Source organism: Astatotilapia calliptera, chromosome 7 (genome assembly GCF_964374335.1).
Source record: "Astatotilapia calliptera chromosome 7, fAstCal68.1, whole genome shotgun sequence".
Lineage (NCBI taxonomy): Eukaryota > Metazoa > Chordata > Actinopteri > Cichliformes > Cichlidae > Astatotilapia > Astatotilapia calliptera.
In genome coordinates this window covers 64,111,930-64,137,384 of record NC_137428.1, presented here as the reverse complement: position 1 = coordinate 64,137,384, position 25,455 = coordinate 64,111,930, and the positions used below count along the sequence as shown (strand labels likewise).

The following is a 25,455-nucleotide window of genomic DNA, read 5'->3' as shown; positions in this document are numbered from 1 at the left end:
ACAGTAATTGCTTAAAGGAGCTTCTTCGACATCTTTAAGAGTTCTAAACAAATGTCTGTCCTCCTCCTGAAAATCTTATGTATGCAAACACGCGTTGCAACTTCTTATCTTGTGCCCGTTTTTTATTTTGACAGCAAATGCGCACCTTCGGACCTTATGAGCAGCCCTGGTTATTTCGCTTGTCATATTGCAGCCACAGAAATTCTTTTGTCCATGAAACCATAAAGCTGCACTTTCTTTTTGCCTTATAGTCTGATTTGTCATAACTTTTCCATTTTGTGGTAAGCTTTTCTTTGGCTGTCACTTCTTCACCCTGACCTGTCTTATTTGGCTCAGCAGAACTAAAATATTGTGGCGAGCTCAGACGAGGAGACGGAGGTATCGTTTGGTCTTGCTTCCCGTGAGCTAGCCAGGGAGCACAGCCGTTTATTAACATCTGCAGAAGAACACTGCCGCTAGCTAACTGCTCAGCGCGGCAACAGCACAACAACAACAACACCACACGGGGCGCCCTCTGACCCCGGAAGGACACACCGTGGCAGCGAGAGGGCGTCACCCGTCACTATGGCAACATAAACAAAACATAACTACAAACAGAACCCCGAACAGCCCTGACCCGCTACATAGCCCCCACCTAAGGGGTCAGTCGTCCCCGACGACCCCATTACCCCACACAAAGTCCTGCAAATGTCCAGGTGCCTTCTTTTGCCGCACCGGCCGGTCACGACCGGCGGGGGAAAAGTCACTCGGGTCAGAACATGGGGTGCCACCATCATCCCACTTCTGACACCAATGTGGCGAGCTCAGACAAGGAGGAGACGGAGGTATCGTTTGGTCTTGCTTCCCGTGAGCTAGCCAGGGAGCACAGCCGTTTATTAATATCTGCAGAAGAACACTGCCGCTAGCTAACTGCTCAGCGCGGCAACAGCACAGCAACAACAACAACACCACACAGGGCGCCCTCTGACCCCGGAAGGACACACCGTGGCAGCGAGAGGGCGTCACCCGTCACTATGGCAACATAAACAAAACATAACTGTACAAACAGAACCCCGAACAGCCCTGACCCGCTACATAGCCCCCACCTAAGGGGTCAGTCGTCCCCGACGACCCCATTACCCCACACAAAGTCCTGCAAATGTCCAGGTGCCTTCTTTTGCCGCACCGGCCGGTCACGACCGGCGGGGGAAAAGTCACTCAGGTCAGAACATGGGGTGCCACCATCATCCCACTTCTGACACCAATGTGGCGAGCTCAGACAAGGAGGAGACGGAGGTATCGTTTGGTCTTGCTTCCCGTGAGCTAGCCAGGGAGCACAGCCGTTTATTGACATCTGCAGAAGAACACTGCCGCTAGCTAACTGCTCAGCGCGGCAACAGCACAACAACAACAACAACAACACCACACGGGGCGCCCTCTGACCCCGGAAGGACACACCGTGGCAGCGAGAGGGCGTCACCCGTCACTATGGCAACATAAACAAAACATAACTGTACAAACAGAACCCCGAACAGCCCTGACCCGCTACATAGCCCCCACCTAAGGGGTCAGTCGTCCCCGACGACCCCATTACCCCACACAAAGTCCTGCAAATGTCCAGGTGCCTTCTTTTGCCGCACCGGCCGGTCACGACCGGCGGGGGAAAAGTCACTCGGGTCAGAACATGGGGTGCCACCATCATCCCACTTCTGACACCAATGTGGCGAGCTCAGACAAGGAGGAGACGGATGTGTCGTTTGGTCTTGCTTCCCGTGAGCTAGCCAGGGAGCACAGCCGTTTATTAACATCTGCAGAAGAACACTGCCGCTAGCTAACTGCTCAGCGCGGTAACAGCACAGCAACAACAACACACAGGGCGCCCTCTGACCCAGGAAGGACACACCGTCGCAGAGAGAGGGCGTCACCCGTCACTATGGCAACATAAACAAAACATAACTGTACAAACAGAACCCCGAACAGCCCTGACCCGCTACAATATATATCCTGCTGCTTTTACACACGCACTCACATAATGCTCAGCGATTCTCTGCACGATCAACCTCTCACATGTTTAAGCTTGCTGCGGGAGATTTCACTTGTCATGTTTGCATAGTAAGCTAACGATTGATAAGACGATGTCAGAGGAATTGGTGCGCAAATTATCATCACTCACCAATCAGTGCTGTCGCTCTCTATACACAGTTCACACGATTGCAAAGTGAAAGCAAAAAACAAGCGCAAATTCAAATGCGATTTCAATATCGTTAGCTTCATAGCATAATTGCCTAAGTCATTTGACTAAGTCAATGACTTAGGCACTTATGCTATGAAGCTAACGATATGTCACATATTGACAGTGGCTCACCGATGCCAATGACATAATTACCCAGCTACATTTCCGAAAGAATGCAAAAGCATTGACGTATATTTTTCCTTCCTATGATAGCCCGACGGGCAGGGCAGAGATAGATTTTGGTAGCCCGACTGGAAAAATCGCTAGCCCCGGGACGTTGGACAGGCGATTTTGCGAGCCCTGTATCTGATTGAGGAATCACTCATCTTTGGAAAAGAGAGTTTATTACAGAGAAATGGCTCTTTCCAAAATAAAAGCTATACTATACGCTTCTTCTGGGCTATATTCTCAGCAGCATATTAAACATATCAGGTCCCCATAAGGAGAATCATGTGCTAACGGCTGTCTAAATGACTTGGGTAAAGTTTGTAGCATGCATGTTTGTTGTTTTTGTCTGCTTCCACTTGTCTTTGCACTAGGATGATGTCGGTGTAAATGTGCAGTCATATTTGTTGTGTTCCCACTAGTGCTGTCAGCGTAAATCTCGTTGAAATGAGGTTAACGCCACAACACGGCAAATCTCCGTTAATGAGCTACCGCAGATCGCCCGTGCATGGGGCTGGACAGCCAACACCTTAACGAGCTAACTGCGCTAACACACTAGCTCCCACCCATGTAATTGAGCATTGCGTGGCACATCCAACATACTGTTTTACTTTAGTCCATGACGTGCTTACCTTCAGGGTCATATGTCACATGAAAACCAAAATAGTTCCAAACGCCAGATCTGAATGAGGGTGGGGAAGGTTCAATTTGCCATGTTGCAAGGAGAGCTTAAACTTCTGTCTCGCTAGCTTGCCCTGCGCTCAGTGAATCTGCGTTCGACTACTCCGCCTAGGCTGCTGCACTGTCGAGCGCAGATCCACTGAGCGCTCAACACAGACAGCATAGTCAGAAGGAAAGTTGATAAAATAAATTAAAAATGTATTTTGTATTGTTCGATACATATGCGTACCGAACCGAAAGCACTATATCAAACGGTTCAATATCGATACGAGTATCGTTGCACCCCTAATATATGTATATATTGTACTATTCTTAGTTAGCGTATTGTCCGTCTTGTTAATGTTTGTTTATAATGGAGCACTGTAACATAAAATAATTTCCCCTAGGGATCAATAAAGTATTCTGATTCTGATTCTGATGCTTTGAGGTGGTTTCACATGGCGACTTTGCTGCACTAGTGTAAAATCCTGGATTGAAACCTGCTTCTCCCAGCCAGAACACTGAAGAGAGGTTGTGAATGGGTCTTCCAGTATGACAGTGACCCAAAATGTAATTCCAAGGCAACAAAAGAGTGGTTAAAGAAGAAGCACGTAAAGGTTGTGGAGTGGCCTAGCTGGTCTCCAGACCTCAGTTCTGTAGGAAATCAGTAGAGGGAGCTGAAGCTTCAAGTTGCCGAGCAGGCACTCTTCTCCAAGTACGTCTCCAAGTAAGTCGTGTTTTGCTTGGGGATGAAATACTTCCTTTACTCAATGACAAGCAAATCAATCTATAACTGTTATGTAATGTGCTTTTTCCTGGATTTTGGTGTTCATGTCTTTGTAAATGAGCAAACTTCCAAATAAGGAATTAATAGTAATTGGTAGGGGAGACCGGGGATAGTTGTAACATTTTTGACATTTCTGTCTGTAAATTGAAGCTCTTTTAAGGTAGTGGATTCAAAATGTAATGCAAAGTATTTACATGTCTCTGCTATTAAATAGTGCAGCTATTTTCTCTGCAGCACAATTACCCATTGCATGGTATGGTCTCAAACACGAAGAGTGAAATGTTACAATTAACCCCATAGTCTGGGTTAGTTGTAACATATCCTGGGGTGAAATGTAACACAATGAAAAAAGGGTACTAACAAAACATTAACATGTAATCTTTGTTTATTCAACACATGAATGCACTTACATCCATTTATGTGTGTGTGTGACAGAATGCAGAAATCTAGCTTTTGAACATATTCCAACCCCCCCCCCAAAAAAGACAAGTTATGGAATTTTCTGCAACTGAATATTTCATTAATTTTGGTTGGTCTTCCTTGAGTTTGGCCTCATTGGATCAGTGGGCATTATAACCTACAACTCTTGCACCAATTTTGAATATAACAATGAAGCTGAAAAAATGTAGTTGTTCACCAGCATCGCAATTCCATTACTTTTTATCATGGCTTACCTTGGTGTGGTTTGCAAAGTGCTTCAGAAAGATGAGGAAATCTGTTTCTTGCACCCATCCTGATTTATTTCCACTACCAGTACTTCCTACTGGTCCATCTCTGACACAGTGGTCTGCATAATGTATGTGTGGGAACACAAACAGAATTGTGTTGCCAATGGCATTAACTGCATATACAAATGCGACCAGTGAACCTCTCTCTGCTGATGTCGTTGCCCCAACTTGTTTAATATAAGTTAAAGTAATAGTGTGGCAACTTGTAACATTTGCATTGTTACAACTAACCCAGACTGTTGCTGTTACAACTGACCCAGACTCCTATAGCCACGAACTAGCTAACATTACAGCCAACGGCTAAAACATTAGCACTAAAGACCTACGCAGAATATATCCCCATAGACATACAAATAACACAATTTAAGTTTGATGAGTTTAACTGCAAAGCAGATAATGTTATTAGAAATTGAAATAAAGTAGAAAAACGTACTTTTTGGCATACAAATTACTTTTTTTCATGTTAAATTGTCTGTGTTTGACAAAATGTGCTGATTTTTCACATGTGATAGCAGAACTGAGTTGGGCATGCACAGGATGAGTCACATCATTTGAAACTTAGCCCTGATTGGAGAAATTGGAAGTGTTACAACTGACCCACGTTACAACTATCCCCGGTCTCCCCTACTAAGGAAGCCAAAGTATGCAAAGAAAATAGATCCCACCACCACCAGACTGAACTGTTGATACAAGGCAGGATGACTTCATCCTATAATTTTCTTTTTTGCCAGATTCTGAACCTACCATCAGAATGTCAGAATCAGATGATGCAATGTTTTATTGTCCAATTTTAGTGAACTAATGCCAACTGTGGCCTCAGTTTCCTGTTCTTACACAGGAGTGGCAACTTGTGTGATTTGCTGCTCCTATACTTCAAAGTTCAATGTGTTGTGCAACCTGAGATGTTCTTCTACATACCCTGGTTATAACTAATGGTTATTTGAATTACTGTTGCCTTCCTATCAGACTGAAGCAGTCTGGTCACTCTTGTCTGAACTTTGGCATGATAAGGCATGTTCTCCCAGAGAACTGCATTTCACTGGATAGGTCCTTTTTTTCAGGCCATCCTCTGTAAACAGTATAGAAAAACCCCAGTACACTGGACGTTTCTGAAATACTCACACCAGCCTGTTTAGCATCAAAACCCATGTCACATTTTGTGTTACTTAAATCACCTTCCTTTTCTATTCTGATGCTCAGTTTGAACTTCAGCAGGCTGCCTTGGCTATGTCTACATGAGTAAATGGAGTGAGTTCCTGCCATGTGAATCACAGCTGAACAGCTGTACCTAACAAAGTGGCCAGGGCCTGTGTGAGTGCGTATTTTAGGTGTCATGACTGAAGAATACCTAAGTTATCTTTATGATCCTTTCAAGGGCAAGTTAACATATTCCACTATTCACACGTGCTCTGACAGAAAATCCTCTGGGATACTTGAATTCTCTTTTCCATATCCTCCAAGAACTGTGTCAAATAAATAGGTGACAATTTCAGTTTCCAACTTCATCAAACACATTGCTTCCAGAAGGATATATATTAAACGGGCATGCTTAGAAAATTACACATTGCAGCATAATTTGTACATTCATTTGAGTGAACTTTTCAATTAGCAATGACTGATAACCTTATTAAAATGAGAAAAGGGTGCATAATCACTCCACTATTAAATCTTTGGTTTTAAACTGCCCAGAAAAGCGATTTAACTAAAGTCGACCCGATTTGACCTTTTATCGTCCATTTATTTTCATGTGTTTTTTTTCTCACATGCTCAAAAATGCATTGAAAGCTGTGAGCCAAGAGGACATCACGTTGGTGAAATAGTCCTAACTGAAAGCTTTTGTTTTGCAACAAAAAAATTCAAGTCGGGAGAGGTGTAAAGAGCAGCCAACAGCAATCGACAGTCTGAGAGCACACTTTTTTGTGCCAGTGTAGGCCACTTGATGATTCAGAACACTTAATTTTAATAAGGCGGGGTGGGGGGTGGGATGCTGGTTTCCGTGCCTTTTGCCAGCCGAATCATATCTGTGTAAGAAAACTTCCCCTGACATGTAGGACAAATGAGTTGTTTTATTGCACACGGGTGAGTAACTCGACTAGTTTTGAAATAACTCAGAGTGGACAGGAGGTGGCGCGAAATGCTGCTCGTCTGACTGTATGACGACACAGTCACTGTTTCCTTCCAGTCACGGCCACATGGGCGGCGTATGAAAGGCTATCCTCAAATCAAAACCGTAACGTTTCCTGTTAAATTAACAGCCACGTGATATTTATCTCGGTGACTTACACACTTTTAACACAAATTCCCTTATTATTGTCACGAAATATCCACTCACGTCCGGCAACCAAGCCGCGGTTATAATGCTATGTTGAGAATGTTGCTACCCTCATTTAAAATCATTATCTGTTACTGTGTCCGTGTGGATGACAGAACTGCATTAGAAACCAGCACGGAGGCTTTTTGAAGTAATTTAGGTGGGAACTATTTCTTCTATGTGCGGACTGTGACAGACTGCGCAGTGCGTCCCTGTACTTTCACCTTACACTGTAACCTGTGCGTTAATCTATCACAGGCGAGAACGGAGTGCGTGTTTTCCATCGTTTTAAATGCAAGTTGCCTGAAAATATTAAAGGACACAGAGCAGATTATACCAGACCTCAGTACCGCATCCTGCCGTGGACGTGACATTCAACACGGGTTAGTGCCCACACAACCATCCGACCTCATTAATATGTAGGTACGTAACGTCCACGCCGGAGGCTGTCTTTAAATACGGGGAGACACCCTCACACCGGCAGCACTTCAGTCAAAGAGCGTTAGTGTGGAGCTGACACATTCCAACTCCTGTTTTCACCCGTTTCTTTGAAACCTTCAAGGTAAGATGGGTCGCGGTACTCTGACTCTACACACCACATCTGCACCCAGGACTCTCTAAAGACTGTTTTTTATTTAAAGATTTTAAAAGCTGAATGTCTCAAACCGCGTGCTAGAGGACAGACCGGGGCGTGACGATGTGTAATCAGTATTAATTGGGTTCAGCTGCAGATTAAATCAGTTAAGATTTCTGTCAGTATTATTTCCCTTATAGCATAAGTAAACAAGTCAAGCAGAGGTAACAGGTTGTCTTGGGCATTCTGCAGATGCATAGTTACTTGTGGGCTATTATGGAGTATTTTATTCGCCCGTTGTATAAAATGTAATAAAAACAGGAAATATTCCGACTCGTTGGTGTTTAAAAACCTTTTTATGTTCTTTCTGTTTGAATCCATCCCCGTGATCGAGGCGCTTGGGTTTTGGTGACGTAAAATGCGCATTGGCTACGCATGCCTACAGCCGCGGTGGCGACCATCTTCCAACAGCTATAAATGACCCTGGCCCTTGCAATTTACTGTGCTTGGGCGTGCTTGCCTATCGCAGGGACGCAGTGTCTTTAATTGTCTTGTTGGTGTTTTATGGCTTTGCCAGAAATGCCGTCCCCGCGTTGTCGGCTTTGTCTGATTCATCGGACCTTTCTTGGCACAGAGTTGTGGATAAATATTTGACAGATGCAGACTGTGGGGAAACTATTAATGTCTGGTTCTATGACGACTGCAGGGCGGTAAAGCTTTTCTAGGACTTAAATTCAACAACAGTCTTTTCTTGAATTCAGATGTGGACAAGAGATGTGCAGCAGCATTGTAACTGAGATGCTGAACGGCAGCCGTTACCTGACACCCTGTATAGCCTTTAGTGGCCTGCTGGCAAAAGAATTAACCAAATGAGCACAATAATGTTGGGAAACATGATAACACTAGGACTGTGTGTAATGTCCCATTATACTCTTCCAGCTACTAAAAGTCGTCCTCTTATTCAGGCAACTAAGGAAGCAGTTTGCCTGGTTTGTGGAGCACAGCAGTGAAGCACTGTCCCATATAGAACACTGGCAATAATCCTAGATTATAATGGGTCCAAATGCTGGTACATGTAGTATGGATTACACTACTACATTTTTATCCTACAGTTTTGAGCAAACTGTATATACAAGCTGTAGATGGTCACCTTGATGTCAGACTGACATTCTGGCTCCAGCCATCTTGTTTGTTTCAAGTAAACTGATAGATGCCTGGCAGCTCAAGGACACTGGTCACTTGTACACTAGTGGATGCTCATTCAAAAGTAAGCCGCACCCTAATGCAGAGGCTGCTTTATCCTCTTCTCTTAACGGCGCCGCATTTAAGACTAGAAGGGATCAATTGGCACCATAAACCCGTTTGGGAAAGCTTTACCGAGGACATAAATCATGGAAGATGTAAAGTCACATTCATACACTTTAGAGGTTTCAAGTGAGCTCTAGTAGATGTCTCAGTGCATTAATCTGGGCCTGTACTTGGCCATACGTGCTCATCTACACGTCTCAGTGGAAACTGTGCCTTGTCACACCGGTGGTGGAGCCAGGAAACGCAGTGTGTGTGCATGTGAGGTCATCTGGGGATGTTCCCTGTTGCACAGAGGCAAGCTGCAGTGCTTTCAAAAGCAGTGGTTGCCATGGATGCAAGGAGAGGCTCTTTAAAGCTCAATCTCTCAACCTTAATGAAAGTGTTCAAATGAAAATGACATTTCAGTTCTGTAATGATGAAATACAATAAAATCCAGGCTTGATTCATTGTGGGATGTGAAATTAGTCATGGAAACTTTTTTGTGAGCCAACTAGTAACCACACATTCAAATTGCTTCATAGATTATGCGTCTCGCTTTCTTCATGCTCTCTCACTCCCCTCTGTTTACCCCCCCAACCTTTTCCCTTCATTCTCTTCCCCTTTATACTTCTGCATGGCGTCCTTACGTCTTGTGTCTCATATCCTTCATTTCCTTTATCTTTACTTTTAATAGATGTCCACCATGGAGAAGCTCATTGGCCATGTGATGAAGGAGGAGCCTGTTGGCAGCAGGTGCAAAGTGACTGTAGTGGGTGTTGGCATGGTGGGCATGGCCACTGCTGTCAGTATCCTGCTCAAGGTAAGACGGGTAGGAGGGGAATAAACTTGTTGAAATTAAGAAGATTGCTACTATCCTTATTTGGGGATTGAAAAAGGTTTACTCAATAGGATTTCACTGGGACAGATGTAAAGGTTGTGATGGCTAGAGCAATAGACTTACCAGATCCAACGACATTTACCAGAAATGATGTGTTTGCTGTGTTATGTAAAGTTTGTTTGGTTGTTAAATTGACCTATAATATAATAATTAGGACTTGTGTGATGAGCTGGCACTGGTTGATGTGATGGAGGACAAGTTGAAGGGTGAGGCGATGGACCTGCAGCACGGATCCCTCTTCCTTAAGACGCACAAGATTGTAGCTGATAAAGGTGAGAATTGACAAACTGTCATTTAGTTTACTTGCTGACTAACCTGGAGTGGAATACAACTTTTTTTTTTTTTTTTTTTTTCCCTCCCTCCATCTCTTCAGACTACAGTGTGACAGCCAACTCTAAGGTGGTGGTAGTGACTGCAGGTGCCCGCCAGCAGGAGGGCGAGAGCCGTCTCAATCTGGTGCAGCGTAACGTTAACATCTTCAAGTTTATCATCCCCAACATCGTCAAGTACAGCCCCAACTGCATCCTGATGGTGGTCTCCAACCCAGGTTAGACAAGGAGTCTACATCATGTGGGGTTTACATGGTCCAATTCCTGTTCGAAGCAGATTAATGGCTGATAATTTCTCATTTGGCACCTTCCCAGTGGACATCCTGACCTATGTTGCCTGGAAACTGAGTGGCTTCCCCCGTCACCGTGTGATTGGCTCTGGCACTAACCTCGACTCTGCTCGTTTCCGCCACATCATGGGAGAGAAGCTCCACCTGCATCCTTCTAGCTGCCATGGTTGGATCATCGGAGAGCATGGAGACTCTAGTGGTACGCTAGCGACATTATTTGCGAAATTTATACTGTCACGTACAGTTCAGAATTTCCTGTTTCAGTGGGGTGTATTTCTTTCTCGTAGTGCCTGTGTGGAGTGGTGTGAACGTTGCTGGAGTTTCTCTTCAAGGCCTCAACCCAAAGATGGGGGCTGAGGGTGACCCAGAGGACTGGAAGGCAGTGCACAAGATGGTGGTTGATGGGTGAGTGTTGCAATTTATTTGCTGGAGTCTGTCATCCTCTTCAAACATACTGATTTTTGTTTTTAACAACATGTATGGAGTGCCTATACTATTCCCCATGAAATGCTGTGTTAGACTAAGGCTACGTTCACACTGCAGGCGAAAGCGCATCAAATCCGATTTTTTTTGACCCTATGCGACCCATATCCGATCATGCTATGACAGTGTGAACGGCGCAAATCCGATATTTTCAAATCCGATCTGGGTCACTTTCGTATGTGGTACTGAATCCGATACATATCCGATGTATTAGAAAGCGACTGCTGTTTGAACGGTCAAGTCGCATTAAATCCGCCTTTTACGTCACCAACACAAGACTGAAGCCAATTATCAGCGCCAGAGAAGCGCCCGAGAAGACATCGCGAACGCTTCCTGGCCATCCAGTGTAGATGTAAGTGAAACTGTTGGGAAGACAACGTAAACATTTTATTTGTACTGTATAATCTGCAGATTCTGACAGAAATCTGCAGCTATCCTTTGAAGCACCGCTCCTCTCTTAAACAGCAATAAGGATCATTATTAGGTTATTTACATTATTATGTAAATAACAAAATAACTTAAAGCAAAAATTGGGAAACGTGAAGTCCGAAGTCTTTATATTAAGGGCCATCAGTCAAACAATACTGTTGCTCTGGGTCTAAACAGAGCGCGTTGTGTGTGACATCTTCTTTTGCGCATGCGGGCCGCTTTGAGCGTTCACACTAGAGCGCGTTTGCTGTCGCATTTTATTTGTAGTGTGAACGAGCAGACAAAAAAATCGGATTTGATCAAAAAATCGGAATTGAGTATTAAGACCTGCAGTGTGAACGTAGCCTAAAGCTCACTTGTTCTCTTTGACTCGTGTCTAACTGAAGTGCCTGACAATGATTAACACTGAATCCATAAATGGCAGTAATGACGCCGTATGACCCATTATCTGTATTGGTATGTCTGAAAGTTGTATGCAACTCTCTGCAGAAAGGTTAATATTGCACCATCATTTATTGTCTGCCAATCAGTAGACTTGTATTGTAATAGCTGGGTCTTTAGAGTTCAGCCATGTGCAATACAATGTTCTTTGTGTCCCAGTTGAGTCTTATCATTTCACTTATCTTTACAAAGATGAGAGAAATCCACATGTGTTGTTTCAACAGAAGAAATGGTATCTGTAAATGTGCACCTCTGTATGGCTAGTAGAACTCATTTGTCTTATCTTTTAAAGGCAGTTAAATATTTTAATTAAAAATCAATTTTGTATCCCTGTTTTCAAAACTCTTATGGGCAACTCGTCAAATTTAAGTTTCTCATGCAAATACCAGTGGCTGCAATCAATGTCTACTATAAACTTGTTAAAAAAAGAAATCGCACAACATGACACATTTCTCCTTTCAGTCTGTTATATGCCATGCTCATTTTTATTTCTTGTCCATGCTGCAGAGCCTATGAGGTTATCAAGCTGAAGGGCTATACTTCCTGGGCCATTGGTATGTCTGTTGCTGACCTAGTGGAAAGTATCATGAAGAATCTGCACAAAGTGCACCCTGTGTCTACACTTGTCCAGGTAGATGAGGATTTCAGTCTTTATTTTTACTTGCTGAAAAGAAAATGCTATACTTTCCACAGATGTGACAAGGTCAGCTTGTAACTATCACATTTCCTTGCCTTTTACTGTATAGGGCATGCATGGGGTGAAGGAGGAAGTCTTCCTGAGCATCCCTTGTATCCTGGGCAACAGTGGCTTGACAGATGTCATTCACATGACGCTGAAGCCTGAGGAGGAGAAGCAGCTGGTGAAGAGTGCTGAGACCCTGTGGGGTGTACAGAAGGAGCTCACTCTGTGAAAAGCACGTCTCTGAATTCTCCAGTTGTCCCTAAAATGACACCATGTGACTCCCTCCTAGTTTCCCTCTTGTGTCTCTCATTGTAATTGGTTGATGTCACCTGTGAATTTCTTAAAAGGCCAAGTGCTTGTAACTAAACCACTCAAAGCTGGGTTTTACGTTTGAGAGATTCACATACAGGTGTCATTTTCCTTTGCTTCCTTCAACCTGGCCTTGATCTTCCATGAAATTTTTGGAAACTCATGCTCGTATCCGTAAAGTCAGCCTGTGTTGGAGAGTAAGTATTTGTCATCCATTTGTCCTCTCTGAAATCATGCAGTCTTTGTGCATATATATTCTGTGTACTGTATGTTACGAGTACTGTTATTGCTTTTTCTGTACACTCCTAGGTCAGTCTGTATGCATTCTGTGGCCGTTGAAGTTATGTTTCTCCACTTGGTAATCTCTGTTTATATCTTGGAGTATAATGGAGACATTCCATTCTGTATGAGGAGGGCTTCCTATTCACCCACAGTAACACTGCTGCATATGTCACTGGTCCAAAATCTTATGATACCAAAGTACCTTATATTATAGTAAAGCAGACTTCCATAAACTTTCTTGGTACTGAAGCCTTCTTAAAGCCTAACCACAAGTGCACTGACAAAATACTTTTGAAAGCAAATTTCATGGCACACAAAAAAAACTGGCAAAGTTTACATCTATTAAGGATAAAATGTGACTGCCATAATATAACTCAGATAACAGAGCCAGTGGGAAAGGGTTGGGTTATGAATCATAAGACTGCTACAGTCATTTAAAACAAAAGTTGCTTGTGTACCCTAAATGTTCTAACAGGTGGTTTTTGTTTTTTTGTTTTTTTGTTTTTTTTTTTTATTACACCACCTGACTCTGGAAAAGAACATTAAAAACAAATTCTATTTATAAATGTTAGATCTATTTATGTATTAATGTTACAATATTAAAGAGGATTTATCAATAAGTTACTGGGAAACATGTCATGGCAGCTGGATATTAAGCTGTTTGCTGTAACATCAAATAAATCTGCCAGGATTATTCAAGTTTGTCCTGTGTTCTGTCCTGCATTTACCATCAAACCTGGGGTTGGGGGTCCGTTTGTTTGCGGAGCTGCTGGGTCAGCTGTTGCCCAATATGAGGCTGATCTGAGCTTTTCATGCAAGACTTCAAAATATTTAACTTGCCTTTAAATTACTCGTATTCATACTATTCTACCTGCTCACAACCACTAGCATTTTAATATGTAACTATCACTGGTTTCATAAGTGGTCTGTGTTAAGAGCAGTTTTCTTACAGAAAGCAGTTCTACAAACCAGTGGAGGAAATTATAGTTCATTATTTTGGCCTTTGGTGTACAGACTAGAGCACCAATCTTCAAGTTGGTACACTCTGAACCACCGCTACCTTTTGGTTGTGCAACACAGAAAATCGTTGAATAATATCAATTATGCAAGCCACATGAATGACATGACTAAAAGGAGATGACCTATTAAATCAATTTATTTGTACTGATTTACATCTTTACATAAAAGAGCAAGTTGCCTATGGTTAAACTGAGGAAAAAAAACAAAACAAAATCTATAATACAATTCAAAGTGCATTTAGTAAAAGGCTAAATTCAAGAAAAAAAAAACTTTACACAAGTTAAAGTTTTGATTAGTACATTTGTTTACTTTTGTACCTCTTAACACCCAGTTTTATTCACAAATTTTTAACTTATGTTTACTTTAACCTTCTCAGCAGGACTGAGAATGGACAGCATGGGAAAAAAGAAAATAAATCAGATACAATGGAGAAATTCCTTTACGATCCAGTAATGTATGCCAAGCCTGCCACCTACCTTAGACACTCTACAGAGTGAAACAAAAAAATGTACATGATTGACTGGTTAAAGCAGTCAACGGGTATAACAAGCAGCCGCCACACACTGAAAGAACCTCTCTCTCTCACACACACACACCCTCCATAAGGAGACATACAAATGGAAAATAATGTAGTAATAGTAGTGTGTGCAAGTGGGATAAGAGCTCAAATTAAAGCTGAATGTCTGACCCAAACAAATCGGTTCAGGTTAATGGATATAACTTCATGGCTACTGAAACATGAACAGAAATCCTGAGGATGAACCCTTCCCTTCCTGAAAAGTACTCCTGTGTATTTACAGACATATCTTTTCATTACAAAAGGGAGTGATCATATGGGCTCTCTACAAAGCTCTTCACTTTTAGCCCCTACCATCTGTACTTAAGCCCCTACCATCTGTACCTACTAGCCAAATCATGTGTTATGGCAAAGAAATTGCCAACAGAACCTGTAAGCTTTAGGCCAAATTTAATGTCATGACAGTGTTTTTTGCTTTTAATATTTGGTCATAAAAATAACCCTCTCATGTTTAGGTCATGTCCTTACACAATGACCTCAAAGGAGTGTTTGGTTAGTTTAAAATCTAAACTGTCTAGCTACAACTATGGCTGCAATTTACCATTCAAATATGTATTTTGTCTTTGTTGGTGCTGTTCAAATTTCTATCAGAATAAATTCAATATAAGACTATAAAATAGAGCAGCTGGTTGATATACAAGATGATAGAAGAGAGTAAGAGAGCATGAAGATATGAATGTTTCTAGGTAGTAAGCGTGGGTCAGTAGAGGTCACTAAGCCCAGCAGTCTTGCGGGCTTTTTGCATAAGAGCACGAAGCTGGAACTGCTTCCTGGACAGAAGACGTACATGCTATAACAGAAAAAAAAAAAAAAAAGAGGCAGATAGGTTAAAGTGTCTGTATACTTGTTTCTGCTTATATGTGCTAGCAGCTATCTAGATCTGGTTACCTTGAGAAAAACTTCCAGGTCTATGACACCCCTGCGGAGGGCTTCGCCCAGGTAGAAGATTGTGTCTTCAATTGCATTCTCTTCAGCGTACAGGTTCAGGATCTGTTTGTACAATGGCGCTGTGGGCACAATGACGTCATCAATGTCATTATTCTCCGACTGGTTTTCCATTTTCTCCAAGGCCTCGCTCAGCTCCTCGTCTTTTCTCTTCAGCAGATCGATGTTCCTGTCAACTTCAGTCTAGTGGAAACATCGTGATGATTGCACATATTTAGCAAATCTCAAAAATGACTGCTGTAACAGTTATCTGTGGTGAATAGAGAACAAAACAAACAGAAAGATTTAACACTGAAAGTATGATCATCTCTCACCACTTCCTGGTCCAGTCTTGAGATCATCTCTTCCAGTTTCTGATGTCCTTTCTTCAGGTCCTCTTCTGTTCGCTTCAGGGCATCCAACTCTGCCTGAGCTCTGTCCATCTCCTCCTTCATTCTCCAGCGAAGCTTGTCACTCACTGCAGAAATTAGAGATGCCCGGATGGTGTCCTCGCCAATGGTGCCATCTCTGTTTGGGCCTTAAGAGGAAGAGATTATAATAAGTCATCTGAGACAGTGAACAGGAGAGCCAGATGGAAAAAAAGATACTACTACAACTTAAACCATAATCTCACCCAAATATAATTATATTTGATTTTGTTAAGTCTCTTTTACACATACCATGTCCTATGTAAAAGGGCCTTTACTGTAAATTGACAAAAGCTAATCATCTTCAGATAACTGTAAAAATGATAATTTAAATCATAATTCTGTGGAGGCTTTTCTTCCACAGAGAAACTGTGCCACCCTAAGGTGAGGATGTTTGACTAAACCATAACAGACATTTTTTTCAGGTTCTTGGTGGAGGCAAGAGGAAAATGCACAGATTTCTGTCAAATATGGTAACATGGACTTGTGGCCTTTACTATATACACAGACCAACTCTACCAGCGCACATAGTCACTCCCTAAAGCTCACTATGAGCCAAGAAAAACTCTCCACTATTCATCCTTGCATTGCAGTTATTCAGTTCAAACAATTCACACTACATTTAAAATATTTTCAACAGTATTTATAGGCACAGCAAGGCATCACCACAGAGAAATCTGACAACAAGGTTTATATACAAACAAAAGGGTCCAAAAGGGTGTTTTCCAGAATGATGGAAAATGAATGAAGTATTCACATGATTTTCCCAGTTAAGCCATTTATTGGCCTCCAGTTTTAGTTTCAGTTTAACACCCATTGGCCAATCTATGATTTATGTTCTGGTTGTAGCACTATCCACAGTGACAACAATATTGTAGGATGGTGGTGAAAAAAGCAACAGAAGGAAAATTACATCTTAACAAATTCATACTTTTATTGAAAAACAAATTCCATGTAGGCAACCTTACTAAGCATTACAGCTGGTATTTTGGACTGTATTGTAAAACAATTTACATGTTTATTTATTAGTGTTTTATACTAGCTACACAAGACAGTTCAAGGACTGGCAAATTCCAGATTATATAGCAGTAAATATACTGGCAAATGTCTGCAGAGTCAAGACCACCTTGTGTACAGTCTGGAGTCAGCGCCACAAATGTCAGAGTTAATTCACCCACTAGGTGACCCCATTTCTTCTCCTTTACTGTTCCAAACCTAAATATAGACCTGTGTGCTTCTGAAGTTTAAGTTGTGGGGGGCAAAAAGAAGCTTTCCCTTTCCGTTCAGGGCCATCCCACCCTTTGGCCTTTAATAGACCCCACTCTAGTTACACTAATGACCTTTCACTGGTGACTTGGTACGCTACTGAAGTTATTCAGAGGGTGAGAGAGTCGAAGTCAAAAGGTCAAGTGTCTCAGTATGGATTAACTAAAGATCATAAAGTTTTATCAAGGGTGAATAACGTTTTTTGCTGAGAATTAAAACTGTTCTACATTAATATTTCAAAGATACCTGGAAGTAGAAAACATATGCACCCAGATGCTGGATGTAATACTTACCCACTGTGGAAACTGGAGTCTGGGTGGGGTAGTGTGCCGGTCCAGCAGTGGCTGGGTAAGAGTTCCCCCCTGGGTACTGATAACTTGGGTAGCCTCTGAAAATAGTTAGATGATTGTCAAGCTAATGCTTTACATTTTCTATTCTGAAACATTTCAAGACCGTATTTGCAAAATTCAGCTGTACATGTAACAGAGCCAGTGCTGCAGTGTCTTGATAATAAAAGTCAGTGAATACTCCACCATCAAACATATTGAATTTGTTGTGTCACACATATAAGTGTTAGCTGTAGGCAGCAAATAAAAGGGCTTGGGAGAAATCTTACCCAGAGTTAGGATTTGGACCATATGGTGACACTGCAGGCATGCCAGGCATGTAGGAAGCTGCAGCAGAGAGAGAGAGAGACAAAAAACGAGATCTCAGGACACAAAGGTCAAAGGTTTCATTGATTTTTTTTGGGACTGCTCACAGGCACACAGAAGAGACAGAGATAAAGTATCAGTTTCAGTATTGTGTTGCCATAGTATGTGAGCTCCATCTGGTGCCCAAGGAAGTAAATGCACCATTAAAAAAACAAACAAAAAAAACCTAATTTCTAACACTTTGGGGAAAAAAATTCACAGACTACTGTGTACAAGAAATGTATGTCACTCACAATTTGGGGGTCCGGCTGCTTGAAAGGCTTGGTAAGGAGCTTGTGTGGTCGGACGAGAAAACACAGGGGGCTCCTCCCCGAACACCACAATCATCACCTGAATCAGACCATACAGGTCTGATTGAGGCTATAAAACAGTGAGACACATTTTATTAACCAAATTGCCAGGCAAGTTAAGAATGCAAATGATATCTCGAGCCACAAAGGCACTTTTTTTGTCCTATAATCCAGCATACCAAAATGTTGCCTTTTTCTCCATCTAGTAAATTCTTTGAGCTACATTTTTGTGTGCAGAAACTCTAGTTGTCACACTACATGCTTTTAATACCTTAAAACATGTTTTTAAACATGGATTAAAAGAATTACTACTTACATGTTTCCATTCATGTAGATACGGCAGGTAAATCTTTCCATTAGCATCTATGTGCTTGCCAGTTTTGATCATCATAGCGCTGGTAGGTTTGACAAAACATATAGGTGGGTTGTAGGGATATGTGTCCAGGAGCCACAAACACACTGGGATGTTGTACACATTACCTACAGAAATCAAATACACAGTGTTATAATATAGCTATTGTCCAAAACCTTAATGTCCTCACTCCTCCCTTAATATTTAACAAACTCCATATTCTATTATCAAGAACATATTAAGTGAAACACATTTTATGTATCTTTGTACATCAAATACACATTTTAAAAAAATCACAAAGTCTGATATTCAAGCAAGATTAAAAAAAACTGCTTTCTGTCCACATCCACAAGGTGAGAAAGTTTAGGTTTGGCATTTGTCCTGAGATAATGGTGTAAAAAGGAAAAAAAAAGGTGCAGTTAATCCAGTAAGTCAGAGTGACCACATCGGATAGAAAAAAAGTAGTCTAGTAGACATTATAAATAGTAGTAAAAAAAAAAAAAAACTTCACTTAATTATGCTTGAAATTTTCAAAAATATATATAAAGTTATTAATTTATTGGAAAACCTCTTTTTAGAGAGCAAAGAAACATCCATTACCTCTGTAGCTCACAGGAACAGTTCCTGTCAAGCTCATCAGATCTCTTGTGGAGCCATCATTAAATACTGAAATACAAGCAAATGCATTCCATTACACAACATACAAGTGAAACCAAGCAGTTAAAAACAGGAGATAAATATTACTTAATTTACCATAAGCATCCATGACTGGCTTCAAATCCTTGTACTGGGAGATCACATTGGTTATTTCACGAACAGTCAGGTCTCTGTATTTGTATTGCTGGGCAACAAGTAGAGGAGACAAAATTAATATTTTTACTTTTTTTTTTTTTTTTAATATTTTGTTTACCAAGCTGCTATTCAAAATTCAGTGCCATACAAACTGAGAGTGATCATTTGTATTGACTGATTGATTTTATTTCACTCCAAAACATATCACAGACTAAAAACATATATCACTTAATTACCAGAATAATGACTAAAAAAATACAACTAAAAATAAAAGTCAACTTATTTGATAGGTATTTTGCACTGTCAGTTGAGCTAATGTTAACTGAATTATATTTCACTGACAGGCCACGTTTGTTTGTTTTTTTTACTATCAGAAATAATACTTTCACTCTTCAACAAATGAAGTGCAAGCTTACTGTTCTTCTAACCGCGGGATAACAGATTCTTATTACTGAGCTAAGCTCAATATCCTTAGGATTTTTACACAAACTACAAGAGCTGGATAAGAATCACGTACATAAAGGAAATGTTCAAAAGACAAATCTGAAACAGTAATAGACCTGTAACAGATCCTTGTGGTACACCACAGATAAAATTTCCAAGGGGTGACCTTGAAGAACCATTATTTAATTCTACATACTGTAAACAGGACTTGAAACACCTTACAGATTAAATTTACTGCCTCTTTACATTTGCTTATAAATTAGAATAATCCAATTGAAAAGCCTTGTGAACGTAAATTAGTACAATACCAGTATGGATACAATTATCCATATTAAACTCATTTTTATCAGAGAAGTGTTTAAGACCAGTGTCAATAGAGTCCCTTGGTCTGGCAACCGATTGAGAGTCATTAGCTTTTTCCCACCGATGCATCACAAACCTGGTAATAAACAATTCTCTAAAGTATTCTGAACACGACTGGCAATATAAATACAGGTCTACGGTAACCTCCAAAACCGTGGTCTCATTTTTTTAACCAAAGTAACTTCAATTAATAATATGTGCAACTGTGTGTTCTATGGTTACACAGTTATGCCTCAATCTAATTTAGTACAATATATTTTACCAAAACAATATTTAAGATACTTTATTATCTTAAATTTGGCGAAAATTGACAGTCTATTAAACAAAACCGTACCAGGAAATGTTAAACTGGCTTCTAACGTTAGCCAGTGTCAAACAGGACGCTATGAGCTACAACAGTCAACACTCAAGCTCAAACTTACCTTTAGCATTTTCTTCAGGTTACTTTCGTTGACTACTGCCATGTTCCTCAGGTGTTTATTTTCACTTTTCTTATTAATAAGTTAAGCGTCTTAACAGCTGACTTTTATGACCGCTAAAGTGACAGCGAATGCAAGCTAAAGCTGGCTAGCGGAGCTCCGGTAAATGCAAGGCTAACGTTAGCCCTAGCTCGGGCGGACTCAAACAAGGGCGTGATTCAGCTACTACGAGAAATCTTCCAGTCTTGTAAACGGGAACTGTATCTGTGTTCCACGCGAATACTCAAAAAACAACTCATAAATCGACAAAATAGCTAACGAGTAATTGTAAAAAGGAGCTTGAAAACAAAAATCCGATGGTCAACAAAAGGAATTTCCGGCAGTTCTCTTTAGTGCTTCCGGTCCCTGTGTGATTAACACGTCAATGTAAGATCCCCAAATTCTACGATAGCCCATGATATAAATCTGTAAATGTACACATCAAATGAATTAATAATTACATCTTATTTAATGTTTACTGTTTTTACTTCCGTGAGATGCACACAAACAGAATACTTGAATTCTGATGATACTATATTTCTTCCATACACTTGACTACCGTGGGAAGGAAGAACTCCCTTTTTACAAAAAGTGACCTAAAGCATGACATGTTCAGGGAGGGGCACTCATCTGCCACAACAGGACTCGGGGTGAGGCAATAGAGAAGAAACAAAAGGGGAGCATAGCAGACAAGGACAAAACAAACATTATGGAAGAGAATATACAAAAATTATTCACATGTTGCAGTGGCATCCAAATGCATTAGGAGTGAAGGAAGCCTGCTCTACCCCTAATTATAAGCGTTATCAAGTTTTAAATCTAATTTTAAAACTAGAGAGTATCTGTCTCCTGAATCCAAAGGAGCTGTTTCCACAAGAGAGAGAGCTGCAGGCTCTTCCTGCCATTCAACTATTGGATACTCTAGAAACCATGAGTAAGTCTTCATTCCAAGAGTTTAGTGCTCTACTGGGATAATATTGGGATAATATGATATGAGATTTTTAAGAGCTCATATTAAATATTAAATATCTCATATTAAAGTAAAATTGAGACAGGCATGGTGTTGGCAGGATCACACTTTAGGGCTGTTTTGCTGCCAGTGGTATTTACAAATTCTTCTACTTTTACCTCAAATTATGATGATGATTGAAACTTAAACACAATTCCATATTCCAACAGGGCAATGATCCAAACCATACATCAAAACTGGCTTTGAAATGAGTAAAGCACACTAAATGGCCTGTATTTGTATAGCGTTTTTACTAGTCCCCACTAGGGACCCCAAAGCGCTTTACACACCCAGTCACATACTGGTGGAGGCAAGCTACAGTTGTAGCCTGGGGCAGACTGACAGAAGCAAGGCTGCCATATCGCACCATCGGCCCTTCTGGTAGGTGAAGTGTCTTGCCCAAGGACACAACAACCAAGACTGTCCGAGCCGGGGCTCGAACCAGCAACCTTCCAATTACAAGGCAAACTCCCAACTCTTGAGCCATGATCGCCACTAACATCAAGCTTCTGGAAAGGCCTTCCCAAAGTCACAATTATGGATTATGTTTAAAAGTCTGGGCCATGCCAGCAAGCCAACCAGTTTAAATGAATTGGTCAAATATTCAGCCACAGGTATGCCAGAAGCTTACTGATGCTAAAGAGTCTATTCAAGGTACAACTTCAGGACAGCATGGCGCAATCACTGTCCACTTAACATCGATGGATCCTCTGTGGAGGTCGTCAAGATCACCAAATTCAAGAAGGCCCAACAGCGTCTCTACTTCCTGCAGAAGCTGAGAAAAGCCTATCTCCCTCCATCCATTCTCACCATGTTCTACAGAGAGCCTATCAAGAGCATCCTGAGTAGCTGCATCACTGTCTGGTATGCAAACTGCACCGTACCGGATTGCAATACCCTACAACAGATCGTGACAGCACCTGAGAAGATCACTGAAGCCTCTTTTCCCTCCAGACACTTATAGCACCTGCTCTGTCCACAGAGCCAACAGCATTGTGGAGGACCCCACACACCCCTCACACACACTCTTCACCCTGCTGCCTTCTGGCAAGAGGTACCAGAGCATTCGGGCTCTCACTACCACTACCACTCTGTACTGTACCACTGTACATGGTTGGAAATGACAATAAAAGCCACTTGACTTAACTTAGGACATTTAAACAAATATCAGTGGAAATATATGCGTATATGTGAGCCTGTATGTATACTTTTGCTCCGGTATGGATTAGAGAAAATTCAAAATAAATTCAAATGTGTTCATGTGTGTTTAAGCTTAAAAAAAATGCAAAGCCTCTAATTCCCATGATTCCCATGATGAGTGTATAGAAACTTCTGACCACAACTTTATGTGGTATCCCAAAATCATACTTATAGTCATCAATCACACATTTAGCCATCATTTATATTCTTTAGCAGGACAAGGAAGACATAGGCTATATATATTCAGCCATTTATAGTTGCTATATTAAATATTATGGGCAAAAATCAAATGTTTTGTTAGTGAACTACAATTCCATGAGAGTTATTTCAACAATAACAAGCAATGCAGGTTTAACATAGCTATTTATTTTCAATAACAGAATAAATCAGTCAGTTTTTACAAAAGATTATATTTCAGTCAGAGTCTTCCGGGTATGTGTTTACACTGATGAAAAAAGCTTATACCTATATTCTATTGACAGAGGTAGTTTTTTTCTATTTTATATCAGTTTATAAAATAAGACAGGCTTTTATAAAATGACAGAGGACCACACCCATCTAAAGTCCAAACAGCCCAGAAAATATTGATGCAGTTGAGCAACATCTTTATGAGGCACTTGTAAAGCAATGAAGGTGGTTAAAATGTTTATTGCTACCACACAAAATCAAATGAAAGGGTGCTAATTTGTGATGAAAATCATTTGAAATATAAAAATACAGCATGCTTTTTCATATCTGAAGACTTCACTATTTAACACACAGTCAATAGATACCATATCCACAATATGGGGGGAAAACCTGACAAAAACATTTCTCTCACAAACTGTTGCCAAATTGCACAAAATACTAACAATTAGTTTCATTTTCTTGCTGAAAAGGTTGCCCGTCTTCTCTTGTTAAAGACAGATATAAACTTCCATCTGTATCTGTAAATACTTCTGGTTGTCTGTGGAACTGCAGCCAACCTGAACAAATAGAATAAATATCGTTAATCAAATAATGATCATGTCTGACATTCTGACAAGTGAAAGGTATTTTCAAACTCAATCAGGCGGCTCCTCGATTATTGGCTCCATCTTATCAGGACACAGATGTTGTTTTTGACAGCATAGAGGCTTCTTTCGTGCTTGTGTGTGCTACTTACAAGAGGCTTGCTCAGGCTCTGCAGAAGGCTTCATACACACAGGAGGAAATTCTCCAAACACGGCAACCATCACCTGAACAAGGCTCATTAGGTCACACTCCCCCTAATAATAGAAGGAAAGGGTCACTTTCATGCGCTCTGGCTGTAGAGTTATGCAGCCACATTGTGTCAGTGCCAGCAAAATCAACCCCTAATCAACCCCACATGCAGCTTTGTCGAAAACAAATATTGCTTCAATTCTCACATTCTTCCACTCTCGCAGGTAAGGCAGCATGACTTCACCATTGCTGGAGATATACTTTCCGCTGAGGATCATCATCTGTTGTGTGGGTCTGATATAGCAGATGGGAGCAGTTTGGGGGTAGGTTTCCTCAATCCACAGGCAAATAGGAATGTTATATGTTATATCTTGTATAATGGCAAAGAGAAAGATATCAAAATCAGAGAGATTCTTAACCTTTCATATTTTTTGTTTGAAGTTATTCTGTTATGAAAGAGAACAAAATGGAATGCGAATGTTATTACTATTAATCGTGGCAGGAATGGTTCCGGTTAAGCTCATCAAGTTCTTTGTAGTTCCATCATTGTAAACTGTACAAAACACAGCAAAGGCAGTTACTGTTACAATGCAACGTTCCTTTTTCCACCGAGTTTACAAAGTTCGGCAGCATTGGACTGTGAACCTTACCATATTTATCCATTACGGGCACAAGGTTTCTGAAGTAAGTTAATGCCACGTTTATTTCATGAGCCACACACTTCCGAAGATATATCTTCAAAACATAAAATAACAAAAATTAAAAGGAGAATAGACAAAAAACAAACAAACACTGGAGAAATCTGTACATGAAACTACAGCCGCTGATCCAGCGATAAATGAAACATTCCTTACCTTAGGAAGCATTTTCTTAATCGTATCTTCGCTGTATGGCATGATTAAAGTTTCTCTGAGAAGAAAATGCCACCTTTTTTTTTCAATCAGTAACACTCTGTATGACTGTGTCAGACCTGTGAATGTCTGCCTGTCATGGCTTTTCGAGAACCTCTTATCTTTTATGACCCTTGAAAGCCAGGAAGAGAGAGTATGCAAATCTTCCGTGCTGAAAACCAATAACTACTCTACATGGCTTAAAGAAGAGGCATAAAAACATGAAGTGACTTGCATCATGGGTCACTGTTAGATCAATCTGCTAGCATGTGTCTTGCTTTCTGCTTCCTGATTTAGTGATGACACTAACTTATCACTGTCAAATAAATCATTTCATTCATACCATATGGGTGACTCTGTGGCACTAATATAAATAACAGTCAACTCCAGTAGTGACAGAATAGAAATAAGTTCCAAATGCTCTGCTTTATAGGGAGTGCAGAATTATTAGGCAAGTTGTATTTTTGAGGAATAATTTTATTATTGAACAACAACCATGTTCTCAATGAACCCAAAAAACTCATTAATATCAAAGCTGAATGTTTTTGGAAGTAGTTTTTAGTTTGTTTTTAGTTTTAGCTATTTTAGGGGGGTATCTGTGTGTGCAGGTGACTATTACTGTGCATAATTATTAGGCAACTTAACAAAAAACAAATATATACCCATTTCAATTATTTATT

The 25,455-nt window shown here is 40.8% G+C and overlaps 2 protein-coding genes across 3 annotated transcripts; one reads left to right on the top strand and one right to left on the bottom strand.

Moving 5' to 3' along the window:
* The first annotated feature begins 7,109 nt into the window (after window positions 1–7,109).
* On the top strand, window positions 7,110–13,566 carry ldha (lactate dehydrogenase A4). 2 transcript variants are annotated; one of them, XM_026176437.2, is made up of 8 exons: window positions 7,110–7,425; window positions 9,419–9,544; window positions 9,777–9,894; window positions 9,996–10,169; window positions 10,267–10,440; window positions 10,529–10,646; window positions 12,102–12,225; window positions 12,341–13,566. In XM_026176437.2, exons 2-8 carry the CDS (start codon window positions 9,419–9,421, stop codon window positions 12,503–12,505), a joined length of 999 nt encoding a protein of 332 aa, XP_026032222.1. In that variant the 5' UTR covers window positions 7,110–7,425; the 3' UTR covers window positions 12,506–13,566. The 2 variants fall into 2 exon arrangements, with proteins under 2 accessions (XP_026032222.1, XP_026032223.1); XM_026176438.2 differs by having other exon boundaries at window positions 7,228–7,246.
* Window positions 13,567–14,005: 439 nt separating this feature from the next.
* Window positions 14,006–20,866, bottom strand: tsg101a (tumor susceptibility 101a). Its single transcript, XM_026176436.2, has 10 exons — window positions 20,459–20,866; window positions 19,191–19,278; window positions 19,038–19,103; window positions 18,402–18,565; window positions 18,029–18,155; window positions 17,699–17,756; window positions 17,376–17,470; window positions 15,724–15,926; window positions 15,353–15,592; window positions 14,006–15,254 (listed from the first exon to the last, which is right to left on the bottom strand). The coding sequence occupies exons 1-10, from the start codon at window positions 20,498–20,500 to the stop codon at window positions 15,165–15,167; spliced, it is 1,173 nt and encodes a 390-aa protein (XP_026032221.1). The 5' UTR covers window positions 20,501–20,866; the 3' UTR covers window positions 14,006–15,164.
* Window positions 20,867–25,455: the final 4,589 nt, after the last annotated feature.

What these genes read in the sequence shown, in the direction of transcription:
- tsg101a (XM_026176436.2), bottom strand. Translation starts at nt 20,500, where the DNA reads ATGGCAGTAGTCAACGAAAGTAACCTGAAGAAAATGCTAAAG. An exon ending in GCCAGTCATGGATGCTTATG is followed by an intron (nt 19,104 to 19,190) that starts GTAAATTAAGTA and finishes CTTGTATTTCAG; the next exon opens with TATTTAATGATGGCTCCACA. An exon ending in TGTTCCTGTGAGCTACAGAG is followed by an intron (nt 18,566 to 19,037) that starts GTAATGGATGTT and finishes TGATTTCTGTAG; the next exon opens with GTAATGTGTACAACATCCCA.
- ldha (XM_026176437.2), top strand. Translation starts at nt 9,419, where the DNA reads ATGTCCACCATGGAGAAGCTCATTGGCCATGTGATGAAGGAGGAGCCT. An exon ending in GATGGTGGTCTCCAACCCAG is followed by an intron (nt 10,170 to 10,266) that starts GTTAGACAAGGA and finishes GCACCTTCCCAG; the next exon opens with TGGACATCCTGACCTATGTT. An exon ending in CTGTGTCTACACTTGTCCAG is followed by an intron (nt 12,226 to 12,340) that starts GTAGATGAGGAT and finishes TTTACTGTATAG; the next exon opens with GGCATGCATGGGGTGAAGGA.